The sequence below is a fragment of the Artibeus jamaicensis genome, unplaced genomic scaffold, assembly GCF_021234435.1.
Source record: "Artibeus jamaicensis isolate MK-2021 breed Jamaican fruit bat unplaced genomic scaffold, CSHL_Jam_final contig_233, whole genome shotgun sequence".
Classification (NCBI taxonomy): domain Eukaryota; kingdom Metazoa; phylum Chordata; class Mammalia; order Chiroptera; family Phyllostomidae; genus Artibeus; species Artibeus jamaicensis.
In genome coordinates this window covers 65,969,778-65,990,740 of record NW_026521486.1, presented here as the reverse complement: position 1 = coordinate 65,990,740, position 20,963 = coordinate 65,969,778, and the positions used below count along the sequence as shown (strand labels likewise).

General features: G+C 38.4%; 1 protein-coding gene across 3 annotated transcripts in view; it reads left to right on the top strand.

Annotated features, from left to right (window-relative positions):
* PTPRB (protein tyrosine phosphatase receptor type B) overlaps positions 1–20,963 on the top strand; it is a 108,483-nt gene that overhangs the window by 44,073 nt on the left and 43,447 nt on the right. For all 3 annotated transcript variants that reach the window (XM_037132136.2, XM_037132135.2, XM_037132137.2), the window contains 7 exons: positions 851–1,111; positions 6,055–6,321; positions 7,556–7,819; positions 11,887–12,150; positions 12,704–12,967; positions 16,319–16,582; positions 18,873–19,142. In XM_037132136.2, coding sequence (XP_036988031.2) covers positions 851–1,111; positions 6,055–6,321; positions 7,556–7,819; positions 11,887–12,150; positions 12,704–12,967; positions 16,319–16,582; positions 18,873–19,142 — 1,854 coding nt within the window. The remainder of the gene's footprint in view (positions 1–850; positions 1,112–6,054; positions 6,322–7,555; positions 7,820–11,886; positions 12,151–12,703; positions 12,968–16,318; positions 16,583–18,872; positions 19,143–20,963) is intronic.

The window sequence follows — 20,963 nt, the reverse complement described above, 5'->3', positions numbered from 1 at the left end:
TGTGATTTGAAAGAAAGAAGGAAACCAAGCAAACCACCATGTACATATTTCTGATACATCTTCAAGTATCTCTCAGGCTGGTAATTCGGGAGGTGTTCCAGAAGAAGGCGTTGTTATCATAGGAGATGACAAAAGTTCTTCAATGCAAAATTCACAGTATAATTGTGCACACTTAATTCTTCCATAATTTTGTTTTCCTCTTGTTTTATGGAGTCAACACTTTACTCTTAACAATGTCTCTTAGAAGCTCTAAGAATAAAACTTACCTTTTAAAGAAATGGAAGAAATTTCAATTCTTTGGATAATGAAAGTCTTTAATCAGATACTATTATTAGTTCCCAGCTATACTCTTATTGCTCTCCCTTTCATTGATGCATCAGCATTCCCTCGTCAGAAATGAAGGAAAAATCCCTTTGTCTTCCCAAGCTATGGGGGCAACAGATACTCCTAACCCCTCCTGAAGTACTCAGACATGGATCTTTCTCTGTGGTTTTGTGGGTGTTGTGGATGATGACATTGAATTAAATATTTTCATATCATAGAATTCATAGGAAAAATAAGCACTCAAAAAGTATCATCTGGCCAAAAATAAAAGACCTAGTGAAATAGTTTCCAGTTGTAATATTTTGAGTCCTTGTTTCTGGCCATGTTGTATAAACATGTTGTATAAAGATTTTATGATTAGCTTTTTTTCTTCATGTTCATAAACATTTAGAAAAGAAATGCTGAATTGGAACCCTCCTGTAGGTGGAAGAGAACAGCTGTTCTCTAAAGAATATTTAGAGAGCTGTTCTGAGCGAGTGTTTTTGAGTCAGTCTGTGACCCAAACTTCTTTTTGTTTTTTTCTCAGTCCCCCTGGCTGTTCTCCAGCTTCGTGTCAAACATGCAAATGAAACCTCCCTGGGCATCCTATGGCAGGCCCCAGTTGCAGAATGGGAGAAATACATCATCTCCCTAGCAGACAGAGACCTCTTGCTCATCCACAAGTCACTCCCCAAAGATGCCAAAGAATTCACTTTTACTGACCTAGTGCCTGGTCGAAAATACATAGCTACTGTCACCAGTATTAGTGGAGACTTAAAAAATTCATCTTCAATGGAAGGAAGAACAGGTAATATTCTTTAAACTTTAGGCTTTAAAAGTATCCTGTCTGCTGAATTCTTTAACACTTGGACTTATAAATGTTCACTAAGTGCCTGTTATGTCCCAGGCCTTCATTTATAGATCCTTTCTGTTGTTTGTTTTCTATTTTTTTACAATTTCACCTCTTGTCTTTAATCGCTCCATATTTTGTCTTGTTTTCTTTTACTTTGAGTTTATTTTGCTAAACTTAGAGCAGAGAACAACCTTTCTGAGGAGTCATGCTACAAAGGAGAGCTGGGAAGTAGGGCAGCATCTGAAAGAGAAAATATGTTTGGAAGAAGGGTGATTTTTTTTAAATGGTAGAATAAATAACAACGTACTTTATGCTGATGGGAATGTTTTAGAGGAAAGAAGGACGGTGATGCTATACAGAGAAAGGGAAGAGTTAGAGTTGCTTCCATTATTCTGAGTAGGCAAGAGCTATTGGAACGTAGAGCGTAAGTTAAAGAGTTGGCTTTGGAAAGGAGCACAGGTAGCTTAACTTTAGAGTCAGCTGCAAGGGGGGGGGGGAGATGGGGAGAGGGAGATATGGGTGCAGGTACAGCAAATAGAGTGATGGGTTGTTATCTTTTGATAACTCTCTCCTTTTCTAAGTGAAATAGGAAGCAAGGTCATCATCAAAAACTCCCCTTCCCAATTTATATACTGTTATTGTCCTTTATTTTATTTCTCCTTTTTAAACCCACAAAAATATACTTATTGTGCTATACAGTCAGAGTATCCTTGAACTGACCCACCAATTTACCAATTTTTTCTTCTTTTCTTTCTATATCTCAGATATTTCACCTTGTATTTTGTTTCTTCAACTTGGGGAACATTCTTCAAATTTCTTTACTGAGACTTTTAGGGACAGACTCTATACTTTTGTTTCTCTGGGTATATCTTTATATAGCTGTCAATCTTGAAAGATGTTTTCCCTGGGTTACAATTTGGTTGAAAGTTATTTTCTCCCAGCACATTCAAGACATTACTCAAGTATTTCTGACATTTATTGTTGATGTTGAAAAGTCAGCTGTCGGTCTAATTCTTATTTCTCTGTGGGTACTCTGTTTCTTATGATTGCTTTTAAAATCAACTCTTTGCCTTTGTTCTGCTATTTCATGGCAATGATCTAAGTAGAGACTTCTTTTAGTTTATCCTGCCTGAGATTATTGGGATTTCTGTATTTGCAGCTTAGTATCTTTCATCAGTCCTGGAAGTTCTCATCCATTAACTCTTTAATATTGCCTCTTGCCTCTTTCCCATCCTCTCTCTGTTCTTCCACTGGTATGCTAGAATATTATTTATATAATATTTTTCATGTACTTGTTCTCTGGGCTATAGCTTGGATAATTTTCTCAGCTCTTTGTTTAAGTTCATTTTTTTTCCTTTGGTTCTGTCCAAACTATTTAAAAACCTATCCACTGAGTTTTAAAATTTAATTAGCATTTTTTTCACTTTTAAACATTGTCTTTGATTCTCTTTAGTCATAGTTTCATTCTGTTCCTTTATTGCTATAAGCATTTTAACAATTTTTATTTTATATTTTATTTCTGTTCATTATAATATGTAAAATCTTCAGGGGTGCATTCTGTTGTCTACTGAGTTTGTTTCCTTTTGCTCATGCCACTTTGTTTCTTTATTTTTTTAACATATGAAAATAAAATTTTTGTTGGGGAGAGGAAATTTTACATACAATTAAGTATAAGGTAGATGAAATGTAATACATAAACAATCTTTGCTTAAGGAACAAATACAGATTGAGCAAAGGAAGCAGTTAAATGCTTATACTTCTTTAAATGTTTCTAACTTTTTACTGTGAACTCACATATGTTAGGATTTTCTTCTGTGGGAATTCTTTGATGCCTGGTTTGAAAGTGGGTTTCAAAAAGAACTTTCTTGTCACTTTATTCCTTCAGGTGCACAGGATTACTTTCAACCCAGGCCTATTTTAATCTAAACTGTCATCTCGAGAGTTTTTTGATCATCTAGATTTTATGAACTTGAGTTGCAAATTCACTGAAGCTGTGTTGAGGTTATGAATTCCAGTGGAAATTTTTTCTCTTCCTCCCATTGTCTAGGAGGTTGAGGTGATATGGGAGTAAAAAGGGAATATTTATTTTACTTATACTTAGAATATAACATTTCAGGATCCAATGTTACACGGGGTTACTTACGAGGTTCCTCAGCCTGGGAAAGTCCTACACTTTACCTCCTGTTTTGTAGGATCCTGTGAAGCTATAAAATCAAAGTGTAAATGTGTGTTTAAAAGATGCCTACAGGATGAAGTTCTGCTTCAGTAATTTAGTTGCCTGTCTAGCACTTACTTTTAGGCCTCTGAGAATTCTGTGCATTCTTGACAATTCATTTATGCATTTACATTTTTATGTTTTATTCAACACATGTAGTTGTGTTTATTGTGGAGATTTTCATGGGTAGGTAGCCCATCATCCTGCTGGAGATGTAAGTCCAAGACATTGTTTTAGTCTTAGGATCATTTTCTTTATTCCCACCACTTAGAGTGCTGTGCTGTATGGTAAGTGTGTATTTAACTTTGTTAGAAACTACCAAATTGTTTTCCAATATGGCTGTAAAATTTTGTATCCCCACCAAAATGTATAAGATTTCTAGTTCCTCCATATCCTCAGTGGCACTTGGTATTGTCAGGTTTTTTTTCTTAATATTAGTCATTCTACTAAGTGGGAATTGATATTTCCTGTGTTTTTAGCTTGCATTTCCTTAATGACTGATGGGTTTGAGTACCTTTACATTTGCTTATTTACCATGTTTATCTTCTTTAAGGAAAGAGATGTTTTCAAACATTTTGCCCATGTTTGTTTCTTATCATTGAGTTTTAAGAATTCTTTATTCCCACCCTGGCTGGTGTGGCTCAGTGGGTTGAGTACCTACCTGCAAACAAAACAGTCACAGGTTCAATTCCCAGTCAGGGCACATGCCTGGGTTGTAGGCCAGGTCCCCATTAGGGGGCACATGAGAAGCAAACACATGTTGATGTTTCTCTTCCTCTCTTTCTCCCTCACTTTCCCTCTCTCTAAAAATAAATAAATAAAATCTTTAAAAAAAGAATTCTTTATTCCAGATGTAAGTTCTTGGTCATAAATGTATATTGAAATGTTCTGTGGTTTGTCTTTTCACTAATTTATTAGTGTATTTTGGAGAACGTACATTTTTAATTTTAATGTCCCAATTTATCCATTTTTTTCATGGATCATGCTTTTGGTGTCATATCGAAGAAATTTTTGTTTAACATAATATCACAAAGATTTTTCTCCTAGAAGTTTCTATACTTTTAGGTTTTAACTTTCGGTGTGTGACTTCTTTTGAGTTAAATTTTATATGTGTGTCAGAGATGGGTCAAGGTTTAATTATTTGTATGTGGACATCTAATAATTCAAGCCCTATTTGTTAAAAACAACAAACTATCCTTTCTCTACCTCATTGCCCTTGAATCTCTGTAAAAGATCAACTGACTATGTATGTGTTGACCTACTTCTGGACTTTCATGTCTGTTCTGTTGATCTATGTGCCAGGACCACACTGTCCTCATTGCTGTTGCTCTCTAGTAAGTCTTCAGATTAGATGATGTCAGTCCTCCCATCTTTTCCAAAATTGTTTTGGGATATTAATTTCTGTGCTTTACACATTAAGTTTGTAATTAAAATTGAATCTTCTGATCACATATAGTAATATTTTTCCAGCTTTATTGAGAAATAATGTACACATATCACTATAAGTTTAAGGCATATAGTGTGATGGAATGAATCACATATATTATGAAGTGATTAGCACAATTGTTTCAGCTAACATCTATCTTCTCACATAGCTACAATAAAAAAAATGAGAAAAAAATGCTCTCCTTATGATGAGAACTCATAGGATTTACTTTCAACATATTTATCTTTTACCTGGAAATATATCCCTTTTGACCACCTTCATCCAAAATAATATTTTTAATGACTATGTTTGTATCTGAATCCAAAATCAATGAATTCTGAGGAGAGTTGTGCCAAGGTCAATCTCTTTGATTACCATAGTTCAGGGAAGAGACACAGAGAAGATATACGTTGATCAAGTGCCAACTTTGAGATTTGTGCAAAAGGTTTGTCAGTGGAGAGATTAGAAATCACAGCAGTTATGAGTTCGGAAAAGGGCTCAGGCCCACAGGTTGGGAAGATCAGGCTTCGAACCCCAGGTTAACTACTCTTTAGCACTGTGACATAGGCTGAATTGCTTATGTTTTATGATTTTGGGTCTCCTTGTCAGTAAAGGGAATAATAAAATGAACTTTATGGAGTTTTGAATAAGTATCATATAATATAATCTCTATAAAGCATACAGCCCATAACTGCACACAGGAGGCACTCAGTAGTTGCATTATTATTATATAATATAATTTCTGTTATTGTAATGTTTTCATTTATAATAATGATAATAGTTCTCTTGGGACTGTGCCAGTAAAGAATTGACCAGTTTTCTAGACTACAAGCTGATCACCAGGCGGAAAGGACCTCCCAGTATCATCGCTCAGCCATCAGCTCAGGCGATGATGTGGTTTTGTGTTCTCAGGGGGTGGGAAAGATGAAATCACATTGAGTGAGCAAGGTTTTTTTTTTTAAAGCAGCCTTTCATTATTGAAAATTTTACATCAGAATTATTTAATATGCATGCATCATCTCCTCCTTAGATCCAAAATAACTTTGATTTCCCATGGAGGCAGCTTTTTCATAATAGTAGCGTCTCTAAAGGAGTAGTTTGCCATATGCCACAGGAAGTAGAGCAGAGAGTCTATAGCAATGGATATATATTTAGCATCTTCAAGACTGTCTTCATTTTGTACTTAATTTTATTGTGCTTCCTTCGGATGACTAAGTGTCATCTGTTTTTTCTTTCTGTCTGTCTACTGTGTTTTAGTCCCTGCCCAAGTGACTGGCTTGCATGTGGCCAACCAAGGGACAACCAGCAGCCTGTTCACTAACTGGACCCAGGCAATGGGAGACGTAGAGTTCTACCAAGTCTTGCTCATTCATGAAAACGTGGTCATCAAAAACGAAAACATCTCCAGTGAGACCAGCACATACAACTTCCACTCCCTCAAGTCGGGCAGTCTCTACTCCGTGGTGGTAACAACAGTCAGCGGAGGGATCTCCTCCCGACAGGCTGTGATGGAAGGAAGGACAGGTAAGAACAGCACATCCAAGAACTCTGGCACCTCCAGCGTTCCATTTTTAAAACATTCTATAAACAGGTTAATCTCTGATCTTCAGTCCCATCCAGAAGGTACGTGTTGCTGTCTCAGGAATGGAAGTTGGGAGGTGGATGAGTGTAGGAGACAATCAATTCTGAATTTTGTAAACTCTCCAATAGTGTGACACAACTAGAAAAAAACTCTGTCGGTGACATGATAGTGATTTCATGCTAAATCTCATCCATTAAGCATGATGTGCTGATATTGTTGAATATATGGAAACTCTAGCTGAAGTTAGTTTAGTAATGATGAAAACAGTTGTGCAGTTTGTATATACGATAGGACTCTGTTATTCTGATAGTCACTACTGGCAGTACTATTTACTGTGTACATTTTTCTGATACATGGTACAACGATTCCTCAATACCACATTGATTACTTTACAGGCTACTTCTAGCCAGGGATCTCCTTAAAAATATCTGCATCTTTTTTATTTTGTATGCATGGCGAGTCATAGGCCCTCCGTGAATGTCTGTGGTCCTAAACTCCAATTAAAATAAGCCAGTGGTCACAGCTGACATCAGAAAGGCCATTCTCACCACAGTAGCTCTCCTGACCACTCTTGGACCAATTACCAGACTTGCTGCTTCCAGGATAGACTTTTAGGTTTATTTTTGCCACTAGAGGGCAGGAAATGCTTTGCAAAGATAGAGGGGAAAAAAAATAAAAACAAAACATGTCTGGTTGTTAGGTATTAAACTCCCAGGAATAAATAACTTCATCACAAGAAGATCAAAACTATTCCCAAATCTAAGCTTTTTAGAAAAGCTATTGCATTCTTCACTCTTTTGCTCAAACATCTTTATCGATGAGTTTGGTTCAAACCCATTCATTTGGATTGTTAGAATGCTTGCTCCCTTTCCTACCTAAGAAATTTCCTGAGACATTTACGTAAAAATGCCTTCACTTAAGATACTTTATGAACAGCTACACCATGAAAATGCAGCAGGGGCCCCCTTGCATTTACGAGGCATCAGAAAGTCTCCCTGGCATTTGTATTTCGGTTAGCTTTCTGAAGTAAGCACTCAGCTTCCAGAGCATTTCCTTCACCGAGAAGGTGATCAGATTAGATCTCCTGAGTCCACACTGTTATTGTTCACCATAAATAAATGACTCAAAGTTTTGATTGTCCTTTAAAAAAAATTCTCTCCCTTTTTAACATCACAGTCCCTTCCAGTGTGAGTGGAGTAACGGTAAACAATTCTGGCCGTAATGACTATCTCAGTGTATCCTGGCTGCCAGCTCCTGGAGACGTGGATAACTACGTAGTGACACTCTCTCATGACGGCAAAGTGGTTCAGTCCCTTGTCATTGCCAAGTCTGTCAGCGAATGCTCCTTCAGCTCCCTCACCCCAGGCCGCCTCTATGATGTGACTGTAACTACAAGGAGTGGCAAGTATGAAAATCATTCCCTCAGCCAAGATCAGACAGGTAAGCCTGCAAGGAGGTATGGGCTCTGAAGGTGCCAGCCCACTGTGTGGCTCAGCCACCTTAGATCTGCAGTATTTCTGTAATGCTTGGATTAGAGGCCGGTGACTGAGGTCACAAAACTATAACGGGGCCTTCATATTTCGACCTAAGAAACCCCTTATGTGAGCAGATGTTATCTTCAGTATATGATGAGCACCACTTTCATGACTGGAATTCATATTATATTCAAACATAATAACAAGTATGTCTGTGTAGGGCAGGGGTGTCAAACTCATTTTCGCCACATCAGCGTCAAGGTTGCGTTCAAATGGGCCGAATGTAATTTTAGGACTGTATAAATGTAACTATTTCTTAACAGTTAATGGAGAACTTGGCACTACCACCAGATAGAAACAAGATGCCAAGACGGAAAAAACAAGGTGGAGGGTTGGATTCTGCCCCCAGGCCTGTGTTTGCCACCTGTGGTCTAAGGAGTACTTTTTGGTTGCTAGACCCTGGCTTTACATATGTTAACTACCTTAACCCTTGAAAACTTCTTATTGAGGTATATGCTTTCCTTATTCCCATCTTAGAGATCAGGAAAGCAAGATTCAACATTAAGTCACTTGCCCACTGTTTACAGTAATTAGTTGAATAGCCAGTGCTTTTCAAATCCAAGATTTAAATCCAGGTTTGAGTGACTCCAGAGCCCCTTAAGTTCTTCAGCCTGAAATGCTTCCGGAAATGTCTGTTGGTCGTGACCACTCTTCATCCTTTTTCACACAAGGTGGAAATGTGAATCTTTGTAGTTCTGGGGCCAAGAACAAAAACCTTAGCAAAAGCAAAGGATGCCAGGTCTGCTGTACTGGAAATAACTAAATTTAGACATTTAGCATTTCCCCAAAATACTTTTGCTTCCTGGGGTTTACATCTGAGATTTCTGCTTATGGTTGATATCAGTATTTTGTCAGATCTTTCCAGCTGAGCTATGGGTTGATATTTACACTGAAAAATGTCAGTTTTTCCATGAAGATCTGGATGTAGTGGGCCCTCAATAAGTCTTTGGTGAATCAGAAATCACATAGGGAGATCAGGGATTTACCCCTGGTGCTCCATTGGTAGACTTTAACATTGTAGTCATCCCGGAAATTGTGCCTGAAGCTGTTGGGGATATGTCCCTTGGGGGTGCCGGGAGACAGGGAATGCATGGTTTTTACCAGATTCTCATAGTTTCTGTGACCTCAGAAAGGTTCAAGAACCACTGATTTACATTGTTACATCATGCCAGCACTGAAAGTGTTTGAAGAATAGTCTAATTTCATCTCATTTGGAGATAAAGTCCCAGAGAAACTGGCATCTCCATGGTCACATGGCTGACCAGCAGTCAAGTTCAACACTATTTCCATTACATGTTGCTATGCCTTAAAGCACCAGTCAAAGATATAGAGATATTCCCTACCCTCAAATTATTTAAAGTCTAATTATACTGATAATCACAATAATGACTTAAACCTGAAAAGCAGATTTCTGTTTGCAAAGCAGCCTTATGTCAGTGTCTTCTGTTGGTCAAGGTGAAGCCTAAATATCAGCAGAAACTAAAGGATATGTCAACTACTAACTTCTTGGTGTCAACTCACGAATATGTCCTATCAATATGACCCTCACATTGTAGGGCCTTTTGCTAAGATTGTTTTTAAGTACAAGAAAAGTGATCCTTTTTTCAAAGCACCCTCGTGACTCTTCACCAACATGAACTTGGATTTGGTGCATGACTAACGAAGGCCAACCATTACCCCTGACAAATCAGTTTAACTAGAGAGTCGTGTCTGAGTTATCGTCTTGTTGATTCAGGCTGATTGTCTCATTGCCCTTTTTCTTTTCTAATGTTCTTGTTCTACATTTTGGGCGAAAATATCAATATTTCTAATTCTGTGTCACATCATCTCACCATGCAGCAAGGCAAGTCTTACAAATTACCTCCAGTCCTACTGGGAAGCCCCTTATTGACTTAGCATGGTATTCAGCCTGGTCTTTCTTTCTATAATAGTTGCTTTGCCTTCAGTAAATTGCTTGCATCATTGACTTTCTTACCCCAAGAATATGTCACTTCAGAATTTCTGCTCCTTAACTCTGTGATGACTAAGTTCGGGCAACACTGTAATTGGTTGCAGGTAAATATCTTGAAGAAAGCATACCTGTCCTTGCTCCATACCTGTGGTGAAATTTATTCCAATACAAAATCTAACCAGTACACATAGCTAACAAAGGATAGTAGTGCAACTTGTAGGTATGAGAAACATCATGAAAAATGTAGCTCAGATGCCAAAATATTATTATGTCATGCTTTGGGGGCAAGTGGAAGAGAAGACTTGGACATAGGTTTGGCATGTGGCCAGAGGAAAAATTCCTGATTTACCAAACATAACAGCCTTCAAAGACATGCTAGCATTGGGATACAAGCATTAGTATCTTGAATCTGATTTACTATCCTAAACAAGATGCTAAACAAGTTTAGTATCTTGACTCGGTGTTCATGTCTCTTTCCAATGCTCCTTTCTCATATATTTATAATGCCCAGTTTTCACTAAATAGTAATGGATCTATGGCCTACTGTCGAATTAAAATACAGCCCCACATAAAAATTAGAATACCCTTAATATTATGCTCTAAATGCAGAATTGCCTTATTTTAAAGTGTTCCTGTTCAGAAGTACTTACTGACTATCAATTGAGAAAAAAAATGTAGGTACACAGAATTTTTGTTTGTTTATATATTTCAGGTTCCTCTCATAAATATATAAGCAAACAAAAGTGGATTAATTCTTATTCTTGGGCCAGAAAATCATGCATCAGTTGATACTTTTATTTACTTTTAGGCATTTAATTTTAATTTAGACAAACTTTTTAAAAGATTTTTATTTATTTATCTTTAGAGGGGAAGGGAAGGAGAGAGGGAGAGAAATATCAATGTATGGTTGCCTCTCATGGGTCCCCTGCTGGGAACTAGCCTGCAACCCAGGCATGTGCCCTGACTGGGAATCAAACCACGATCATCTGGTTCTCAGGCCTGTGCTCGATCCACTGAGCTACACCAGCCAGGGCAAGACAACCATTTTTTAATAATTTAACATGTACCTGAGAAACCACTATCCAAAATAAAGGCTAAGAACTTGACAATAATCTATGTCAAATCACACGGTTTCCACCCCACTAATCCATGGCGAGGTAGCCATCAACTTGACTCTAATTTTTATATCTCTTGCCTTCCACCTTGCATATTTTATTATTTGTTCTCCTAAAATTATGTGCTTTAAATTTTTTGGTTCTTTTAATATTATAAAAAGGTATCTTTTATGTGGTATATAATCTTTTGGGACTTAGACTATTTTTCACTTAATAAGTATATCGATAAGATTCATCCCTATTTTGTGTTTTCGTGTTAAGTCCAAGAAATCCATGTGTTCAAGTTTTGAGCTAAGAGGAAATTAATTATGACTGCTATATACCAGTTCATTCGTCTAATTTCCCGTGGGTGGGCATTCCCTCTCACACTTGTTTTTATCAGGTTTTTAAATTTTGCAAATCAAATATATGCTAAATGCTATTTTGCCAAGCCCCCCCCCCCCGCTTCCATTTCCTTGATCTCCAATGATGTCGGATATCTCTTCATGTGTTAATTAACCATATGTGTTTTCTCTTCTTCTACTTTTCATTTTGAATTGTTTATTCTATTCTTGGTGACTTTTTGTCATGTCTTACATCACCCTGGTATGCTGGAAATATTAACATCATCACCATCATTCATACTAATTATCAGTTATCATGTTTAATGTTCCATTTTGTATCTAATATTTTGTGTAGGCCAACAATAGAATTAGAATCAATTCATCAGGTTGTGTTAAAAAATCTATTTAATCATTCCAATTTGTATAAAAATCTTTCCTCTTCAAAAATGTGTGATCTAAAAGTCTAAGGTTTTTCTTTTAAATGTACACAATTAAAATCTACTCACTTCTCATTGTCCCAGGATGTCATCTGTGACCAAATGCTCACCAAGACTCTTTAGCTGTTCTCTGCTCTCTTTTTCAGTGCCCAACAAGGTCCAGGGGGTCAGTATTAGCAACTCAGCCCGGAGCGACTATTTAAAGGTGTCCTGGGTGCATGCCACTGGAGACTTCGACCACTATGAAGTCACTATTAAGAACAAAAACAACTTCACTCAAACCAAAAGCATTCCCAAGTCTGAAAATGAGTGTGTGTTTGTTCAGCTGGTCCCTGGACGGTTGTACAGTGTCACTGTTAGTACAAAAAGTGGACAGTATGAAGCCAGCGAACAAGGGAATGGGAGAACAAGTAAGTGGAAAGATGGGCAAATTTGATGTTCAGTTGGGACTTGTACGTCATTAAGTAAATAATTTATCTGAACCTTGAATTTTCTCTACTTAGTTATCAGTAAATTACATTCCCAGTAAGTCTCGCTCAGAGCTAATGTTGTTTAGCCAAGCCATGGCCTATAATTATGGAATATTTGTTGGGAGATAAAAGTAAGCATGGTGAGCAAACCAGAAGGCGACCAGTGCCATTTTTCTTCCCTGTGTTCCTGCATTGTGACATTTAAAGTTCTGGACTTTTTGTTTTATCTTATGATTGACATCATAACTCATTTGATAATTAGATTCTACCAACATTTAGCATATAAGATTTATGTCAGGAAAAAAAATTATAATTTTAACAATATTAACAGTTGCTTTCCATTTTTATTGTTCAATTATGCATGAAGTAATTCAAGTGGTTTATCTGGGGAAAGGAGATGTTTGCCAATTCCTTGAATGTGATTTACAAATTACTGTGTAGGTAAACTCTGATCAGTCACTTTCCTGATGTGTCTTCTAATATCCCTCCCCAGTCCCAGAGCCTGTTAAGGACCTAACATTGCGGGATAGGAGCACTGAAGACCTTCAGGTGACTTGGTCCCGAGCTAACGGGGATGTCGACCAGTATGAGATTCAACTGCTTTACAATGACATGAAAGTATTTCCTTCTATTCATCTTGTAAATAATGCAACCGAGTATCGATTCACCTCCCTAACACCAGGGCGCCAGTATAAAATTCTTGTGCTGACGATCAGTGGAGACGTGCAGCAGTCAGCCTTCGTTGAGGGCTTCACGGGTAATTGGAAATATGGATCTTGACTCCGACTAGTTAGAGTGGTGTACAGGTGGCCCTTGAACAACAGCACACGTTTGAACTGTGTGGGTCCACATATATGCAGACTCTTTTCGATAAATATATTGAAAAATTTGGGGTTATTTTTTAATTACCATGAAGCAATCATATCTATTGTACTAGGCTACCATAAAACAATCATATTTCTGCTTCTTCATTAATTAATGCACCTCTAAGTAAAAATAAATGTTTTCACATTTTTTTGTATTTGATATCTATTGTTAGTAGCACATATAACATCTATAGTGTTTTGTATTATACAAGACAGTATTAGCCCTGGCTAGTGTAGCTCAGTGGGTTGAGCATGGGCCTGTGAACCAAACAACTGAGGTTCGATTCCCAGTCAGGGCCCATGCCTGGGTTGCAGGCCAGTTCCCAGCAGGGGACCCATGAAAGGCAACCACACACTGATATTTCTCTTCCTCTCTCCTTCCCTTCCCCTCTAAAGATAAATAAATATAATCTTTAGAAAAAAAGACAATATTGATGTAGATGCGGACAGATGACAATTCATCTTGTAAAGAGATTATATAAACTTACTACTGCGTCAATGAATACTATACAGTACTATAAATGTATTTTTCTTTCATTATGATCTTCTCAATGACATTTTAAGTGTATTTTATTGATTATGCTATTACAGTTTTCCCAATTTTTCCTCCTTTACCCCCTCCATCCTGCACCCCCAATCCTCCAGCATCCCCCACCCACTTAGTTCATGTCCATGAGTTATGCATGTAAGTTCTTTAAATTCCCTGTTTCCTATGCCATTTTTGACCTCTCCCCATCTATTTTATGCCTACCACTTATGCTTCTTCTTCCCTCTACTTTTCCCCCACTATTCCTCTCCTCCCCCACTCCGCTGAAAACCCTCCGTATGATGTCCATTTCTCAGATTCTATTCCTGTTCTAGTTATTTGCTTAGTTTTTGTTTTCATTGTTTTTCTTTTCTTTTAGGTTCATTTGTTGACAGTTGTGAGTTTGTTGTCATTTTACTGTCCATAGTTTTGATCTTCTCCAACTTCTTAGATAAGTCCCTTTAACATTTTATATAATAAGGACTTGGTGATGAACTCCTTTAACTTGACCATATCTGGGAAGCATTTTATCTGCCCTTCAATTCTAAATGAAAGCTTTGCTGGTTAGAGTAATCTTGGATGTAGGTCCTTGCCTTTCATGACTTCAAATACTTCTTTCCAGCCCCTTCTTGCCTGCAAGATTTCTTTGGAGAAATCAGCTGAGAGTCTGATGGGAACTTCTTTGTAGGTAACTGTCTTCTTTTCTCTTGCTGCTTTTAAAGTTCTTTATTAATCTTGGGTAATGTAATTATGAGATGCTTTAATGTGTGCTTCCTTGGGTCCAACTTCTTTGGGACTCTCTGAGCCTCCTGGACTTTCTGGAAGTCTATTTCCTTTGCCAGATTGGGGAAGTTTTCCTTCATTATTTGTTCAAATAAGTTTTCAATTTCTTGCTCTTATTCTTCTTCTGGCACCCCTATGATTCAGATGTTGGAATGTTCAAAGTTGTCCCAGAGGTTCCTAAGCTTCTCTTCATTTTTTGGATTCTTCATTCTGTTCTGGGTAAATGTTTATTTCTTCCTTTTGTTCTAGATTGTTGATCTGAGTCCTGGTTTCCTTCCTGTCATTGTTGGTTCCCTGAATGTTTTGCTTTATTTTACTTTGGGTATCTTTTATTTGTTCTTTTATTTCTTGACCAAGCTCAATCAGTTCTGTGAACATTTAAGTTACCAGAGCTTTAAACTCTGCATCAGATAGGTTGGCGATCTCCTCCTCACTTAGTTCTTTTTCTGAAGCTTTGCTCTGTTCTTTCATTTGGGCCATATATTCTTTGTCTTGGCACACTTGATAGGTTGTAAGGGGGCGGGGCCTTAGGTGTTCGCCTGGAAAGGACAACCCTCCTTGCTGCACTGTGGCACTGCCTGTGGGGGAGGGGCCAGAGAGGGAACAATGCAGCTCCCCTGCTTGGCCCTAGACCCACTTTCCAATGAACTCTGTGTGGGACTGGGAGTTTCTCCCACTGGGGAAACCACCATAGTCCACAGTCAGCTCTGAGTCTCAGTGTCCCGTTCAGTCACCTGCATCCACACACTCCACTGCCTCACCAAGGGTTCTCTCTATTTACCCATCTTACCAGTCTGGTTGGTCTGGTTGACTGTTTCTTTAATTCCTTGGTTGTCGGAGTTCCATGCAATTTGATTTTCTGGCACTTATGCTTGTTTATTGATTTTGGATTGATTGTTATCTTCCTTTTGGTTGTGCAAGGAAGTGAAGGGTTTCTACCTACACATCCATCTTGTCTGGAACCTGACATTTTTCATCTAACCTACTTTATTGTAATAATGTAACATATAATACATAAAACACAAAATATGAGTTAATCAATTGTTTATGTTGTTGGTAAGGCTTCTCTGGTCAGTAGTAAGCTACTAACAGTTAAGTTTTGGGGAAGCCAAAAGTTATATGCACAATTTCAACTGCACAGAGAAGGTGGTGCGGCAGTGCCCCTAACCCCCACCTTGTTCAAGGGTCAATGGTATTTAGCAGGTCAGGTAGCCAGGTGTTGTCTTGATTGGGGAATTGGAAGTATAAAAGGAAGATGGCAAGAAGGGGGGAAGTTATCTTGATGGTGACAACAATGTTTTCCAAGCTGGCTGAACAAAAGTATGATGTACAGGAAATAAAAAAAAAGAAAGGAAAAGCTTTACTGAGAAATAGTATTGAATTGATGTGAATGATTGGTGCTTGTAAAGGATACAGTTTAAGTATAAATTACTCTGTTGGTTGGGTATCGCTTCACTGGAACTCTATTAGTAGTGTCACTATAACAGTTAATGTTTACTAACAGTTTACCATGAACCAGACCCACAGGAACAAAACGTATGTTTTGTTCAATTCTCAGAACTCTGTGAACTGGTTACTATTATAATCATTACCATTTTTCTGATGGCAAAACAAACTTGCAGAGGTTAAGGAATTTGCCTATAGTCCCACAGCTAATAAATGAGAAAACTAAGACTTGGACTGAGGCGATCTAAACAGCCTCTCGCTCTATCACTGGCATTATTCACTTCTACTCACCAGCTGTGATGTCCCTCAAATTTCCCCCACTAACAGTACAGGCAAAAGAGTCAGAGAAAGATGGTAGATTGATACCAATTTTTTCTATGTGTATGCTTTCAGTAGATACCAAAGCATAAGAAGCACAAAAACTTTGGTTGAAATTTGCACAGTTCATTCTCTAAGTGATGACTTCTAAATTTATGTTCTCTTTTAGTTCCTAGCACAGTCAAAAACATTCACATTTCTCCCAATGGGGCAACAGATAGCCTGACAGTGAACTGGACTCCCGGAGGAGGAGATGTGGACTCCTACGTAGTGTCTGCATTCAGGCAGAACCAAAAGGTTGACTCTCAGACTATCTCCAAGGACGTCTCCAAGCATACTTTCCACAGGCTGGAGGCTGGGGAACAGTACCAGATCGTCATCTCCTCGGTGAGCGGATCCCTGCGGAATCAGATAGACGCGCTTGGGCGGACAGGTAAGTGTCCACCTGCAGAAGGGCCAGTTGTTCTGCAGAACAGGACGATGAATGGGCTTAGCTATCACAAATCAAAAATATCCAATTCAAACCATCTAAATTTGTGTTTTCAAGAGCCTTTCTCATATTTTTCTTTGCATTTTTCTTTCTTAGTAGTGATTTTCAAAACAAATGAAAGGTAATTAGGAACCAGATGATTTAAATAAATTTTTAACTTGCTAAAGGATTTAAAATTTTAACAAGCAGACTTCAACAAATATGCATTTTTCAAAATTTCACCCCTTCCTCAAAATTCTTTATTAAGAAAAACATATATACTTATGCCATCTACTTCACCTGTGATAGTTAAAGATCAAGTAATAAATGAATGAATAATATATCCATTTATTTATATTACTATCACTATTAATACATTACTTTCAAAACAAAAATAATCTACAGGAACCTGCTACATTGCCAGGCATTTAAAATTATCTCTAGTCACACTACAGCTAGGATCACATCATTATCTTATGGATGAGGAGAGCAAGACTCAGAAAGTTCATGAAACATTATTGAGGAAACATGTATTAAGATCTAGAGCTATTATCTAAATATAGATCTGTCTGGCTACAAACCTCATGCTCTCTCTACAGTAACACAATACTTATTAGGTGCCTTTATTTTTTATTATCATTTACTTTTCGTGAGGCCTGGGCCCTTCTATGTCTTCATTTCAGATATATACAGGGGTCTGGCACAAATAACGCCCCCATTTATTACAAAATCATAAGCACGTTATTCTATAACATAACAAAATCACACTCGAGCATACCATATGACATTTAAGGTGAAATGATCAAATTAAAACTATAAATTATTACACCCATGTTATTACCCTACCGACTACACTCGAGGAAGCCTTACTGCATTTGAAAATGAGAATTCAGTAGCAAGAAAGCATCCTTGACCTTAAGAAACTTATAATCTAATGAAGCAGACAGAGAAGTAAAAAGGAAATGAAGGTACAATATGATAAGTGCTAAAATGAAAATGATTATGGGGTGCTATAGGAGCAGGCAGAAAGAGCCAGGGAAGGGTTCCAGGAGAAAGTAATGTTTAAACAAACACTAAGAAGTCATCCTGATAAAACATATATTGACTTGGTCCCAGCAGAAAAAAAGAAAAGGCCTCAAGGTGAAAGCTTGGCACATTGAGGACCCACATATTCCTTAACATGCTAGAATAAAGAATGTGAGCCATGTGGCCAAGTAAGCAGATTGGTCAAATCATGAAGGGCCTCATATGCCTTGTTAAGGTGTTTAGAATTAGGAAGTGATGCTGAAGGGTCATCAGCATGGGCGCACTATGAGAATCCTCCACGTACAATGTGTAGTTTGAAACTGATTGGTGAGCAGTCAAGGGTGCTGGTCAAGACACTTGCAATAGTGTATGAGAGAGAGGCTGTGGTCTAGGGCTAGTGGGAGTAGAGAGGGAGAGAAGTGGAGAGTCCCAAAAGAAATCAGACTTAGGAGAGAGGAAGATAAGACTTAAGATTAATCATACTTAGATGGGTAAGAATGACAAACCAAGTTTCTGACTTAGACCAAGACAGAAAAACAAAGGACAGTAAGCAAGTTATGGGAGGGAGATGAGGAGTCCAATTTTGTCATCTTGGGAGTGGGGCACCTATGGAACATCAGAGAGAGGTGTCATTTGCAAAAGCTAGAAACAGGTCTGCATTGAAAGTTCAAATTTGAGAGTCATCAATCACCATGTGAGTAAAATTCAAACCGTGGGAGTGGATTTCTCCTAAGGAGGTTATGTAGAATGAGAAAAAAATATGAGCGTAAGGCAGAAAACACTGTTAACAAACAATACTACTTTGCATTTCACATCAGGAGCCATAGTACAAGCACTGTTATATGCACTGCTTAGGTCAAAGCTTTGACTCAAGTTAATTTGGGGATGAAAGTCCAAATGAGTGACTCTATACTCCAGACTATATCCATTTTTCCCGTTGTCTTAAAAAATACATACATATCAATCTGCATATTTATCAGTGTCACTTCTGCATTTTTTTTTTACTTATTTGACTTCAAGATCCTCTCTAAATTCAGAGAAAAAAATGGAGAATCAAAGCAATTCTATAAGTAATTCAGGACAAGGACTGTTTTCCCTTAAAGGTGCCCGGAAAGTGTCAGTACAATAATGAGGCCAGCTCTTCTCTCTGCAGTTGCTTTAGCAGAGTTTCTTTCAACTGGCTACTCTACTGTCAGTGATAGGACCTGCTTCTTCTCTTTCCTTGCAGTCCCAGCCTCTGTCCAGGGGATAACTGCAGACAATGTATACAGCAGCCATTCCTTAGTAGTAAACTGGCAAAAAGCCGTTGGTGTGGCAGAAAGATATGACATCCTACTTCTAAATGAAAACGGGATCCTTCTGAGTAACACATCAAAGCCAGCCTTGACTAAGCAGCACAAATTTGAAGACCTGACACCAGGAAAGAAATACAAGATACAGATCCTCACTGTCAGCGGAGGCCTTTTTAGCAAAGAAGCCCAAACTGAAGGCCGAACAGGTAATTCACACAAGCCTATTGTTTTGTATGAGATGTCTCCTCACCTGCTATTCCTTGACAACAGTAGGCTGAGAGGGATGGAGCAAAGTTGGGAGCTTACATATATTTCTGGACACAGGAGGAACATTCGCCATGATCCACCACTTCCATGTTGGCTGGCCTATGGACACAACCATCAGCTCACCATAGTCCAATTTAGATTGTTCCTCAAAACTGGCTCTCTTAGTTCCCTGTGGCTGTTATAATAAATTACCACAAACGTAGCATCTTAAGCCAACATCCATTTATTATCTCATAGTTCTGGAGGTCAGAATCTAAAAATGGGTCTTAGGGGGCTAAAATCAAGGTAGGGTGGTGTTTTATCTGGAGACTTTAGTTTAGGTTGAGAATCTATTCTCTGCCCTGACCTGTTTCTGGAGGTCACTGAGGTCCTAGGCTCGCGGCTCCCATCCAGCAATGGGAATATGCCAGCCTCTGCGCCTGCCTCCGTATCTCCTCCTTTATTACTCTTCTGCCGCCCTCATCCATCTTTTGCTTTTGTGATGGCGTCGGTCACCACCCAGACAATCCAGGATAAGCTGCCATCTCAAGGCCACAAATCAATGCTTCTCTCTCACGCTGATGTTTTTTCTCCCTCCCTTTCTTTCTAAAAAGCTATGAAAAATTGCCCCCAGGTGAGGATAAATATAGGTATTTATACATACATTATATATACATATACTTCCTCTGTAATATAGGTTACATATAATACAGATGTAAAATATATTATGTATACGTATATGTAAGGCCGTATGTAACATCCAAGGTGAGGGCCATTTTCTGGTTCATAGACGGGGCCTTCTCATCCTGTCCTCACACAGTGGAAGAAAGGGAGAGCTTTGCTCTCCAGAGCCTCTTTTTAGGGCATTAATCCTGTCCATGTGGACTTCACCTTTATGATCCAGTTACCTCCCAATGGCTCTGCCTCCTTACACCATTATCTTGGGGGTTATGTTTCAGCATATGGATTTGGGTGGTGGAAGGGACACGAACATCAGGCCACGGTAACTCATAAAGTGAGTGAGATTGATTGCTCAGCTAGCGTTATAAGATATGAAGGGACAAAGGATGGAACCATGGAAAATACCAACTTTTAAGGCCTGGCATAAGGATAGAAACAAAGCAAAATGGCCTGAGAAAATGTTTGCAGTGGAGGAAAAGAACTGAGGGGAGACCAAGACAGATGTCCTGTTCTGTTTCCACCTGCATCTTAAGACTTCTGTGCACTCAGGAAACATCTGCACCAACAGTTTCGAAGCAGCTGATTTCTCTTGGCATTTGATTACTTTGCCAACAGGTAGTACCAACGGCCAATGGGGTTGAAAAATCCTAATGTAAACTTTTTAACTGTGGTTTTAGCTTTCCTCTTGCTTTTTTTCCTCATATCCCTGAATCTAATTTCCCCTTTCTGTCTGCTTTTCCCTTTCTTTCCCACCCACTCTCTGCTTCCCTCTGATGGTCATTTACTCTCAGATGGCATTCATAGATAGATTTCTATCTCTAATGTAGCTCTTCAAGTCAGAAAAACATTTAGTCACATAGGTCAGATTTAGCATTTATCACATGTACCCTGCAAAATATCTTTAAGATACTTTTTTATTACTGGTTTCCCTTGTTCTTTTGTGGTTTTGTTTTTTTAGCTTTTGAATTTTTTATTGTTGTTCAATTACAGTTGTCCCCATTTTCCCCCTATTTTTGTCACCTGCCCTGCCCACCCCCCTCTCCCACATTCAGTCCTCCCCACCCCCTTGTCTTTGTCCACGAGTCTTTCATACATGTTGG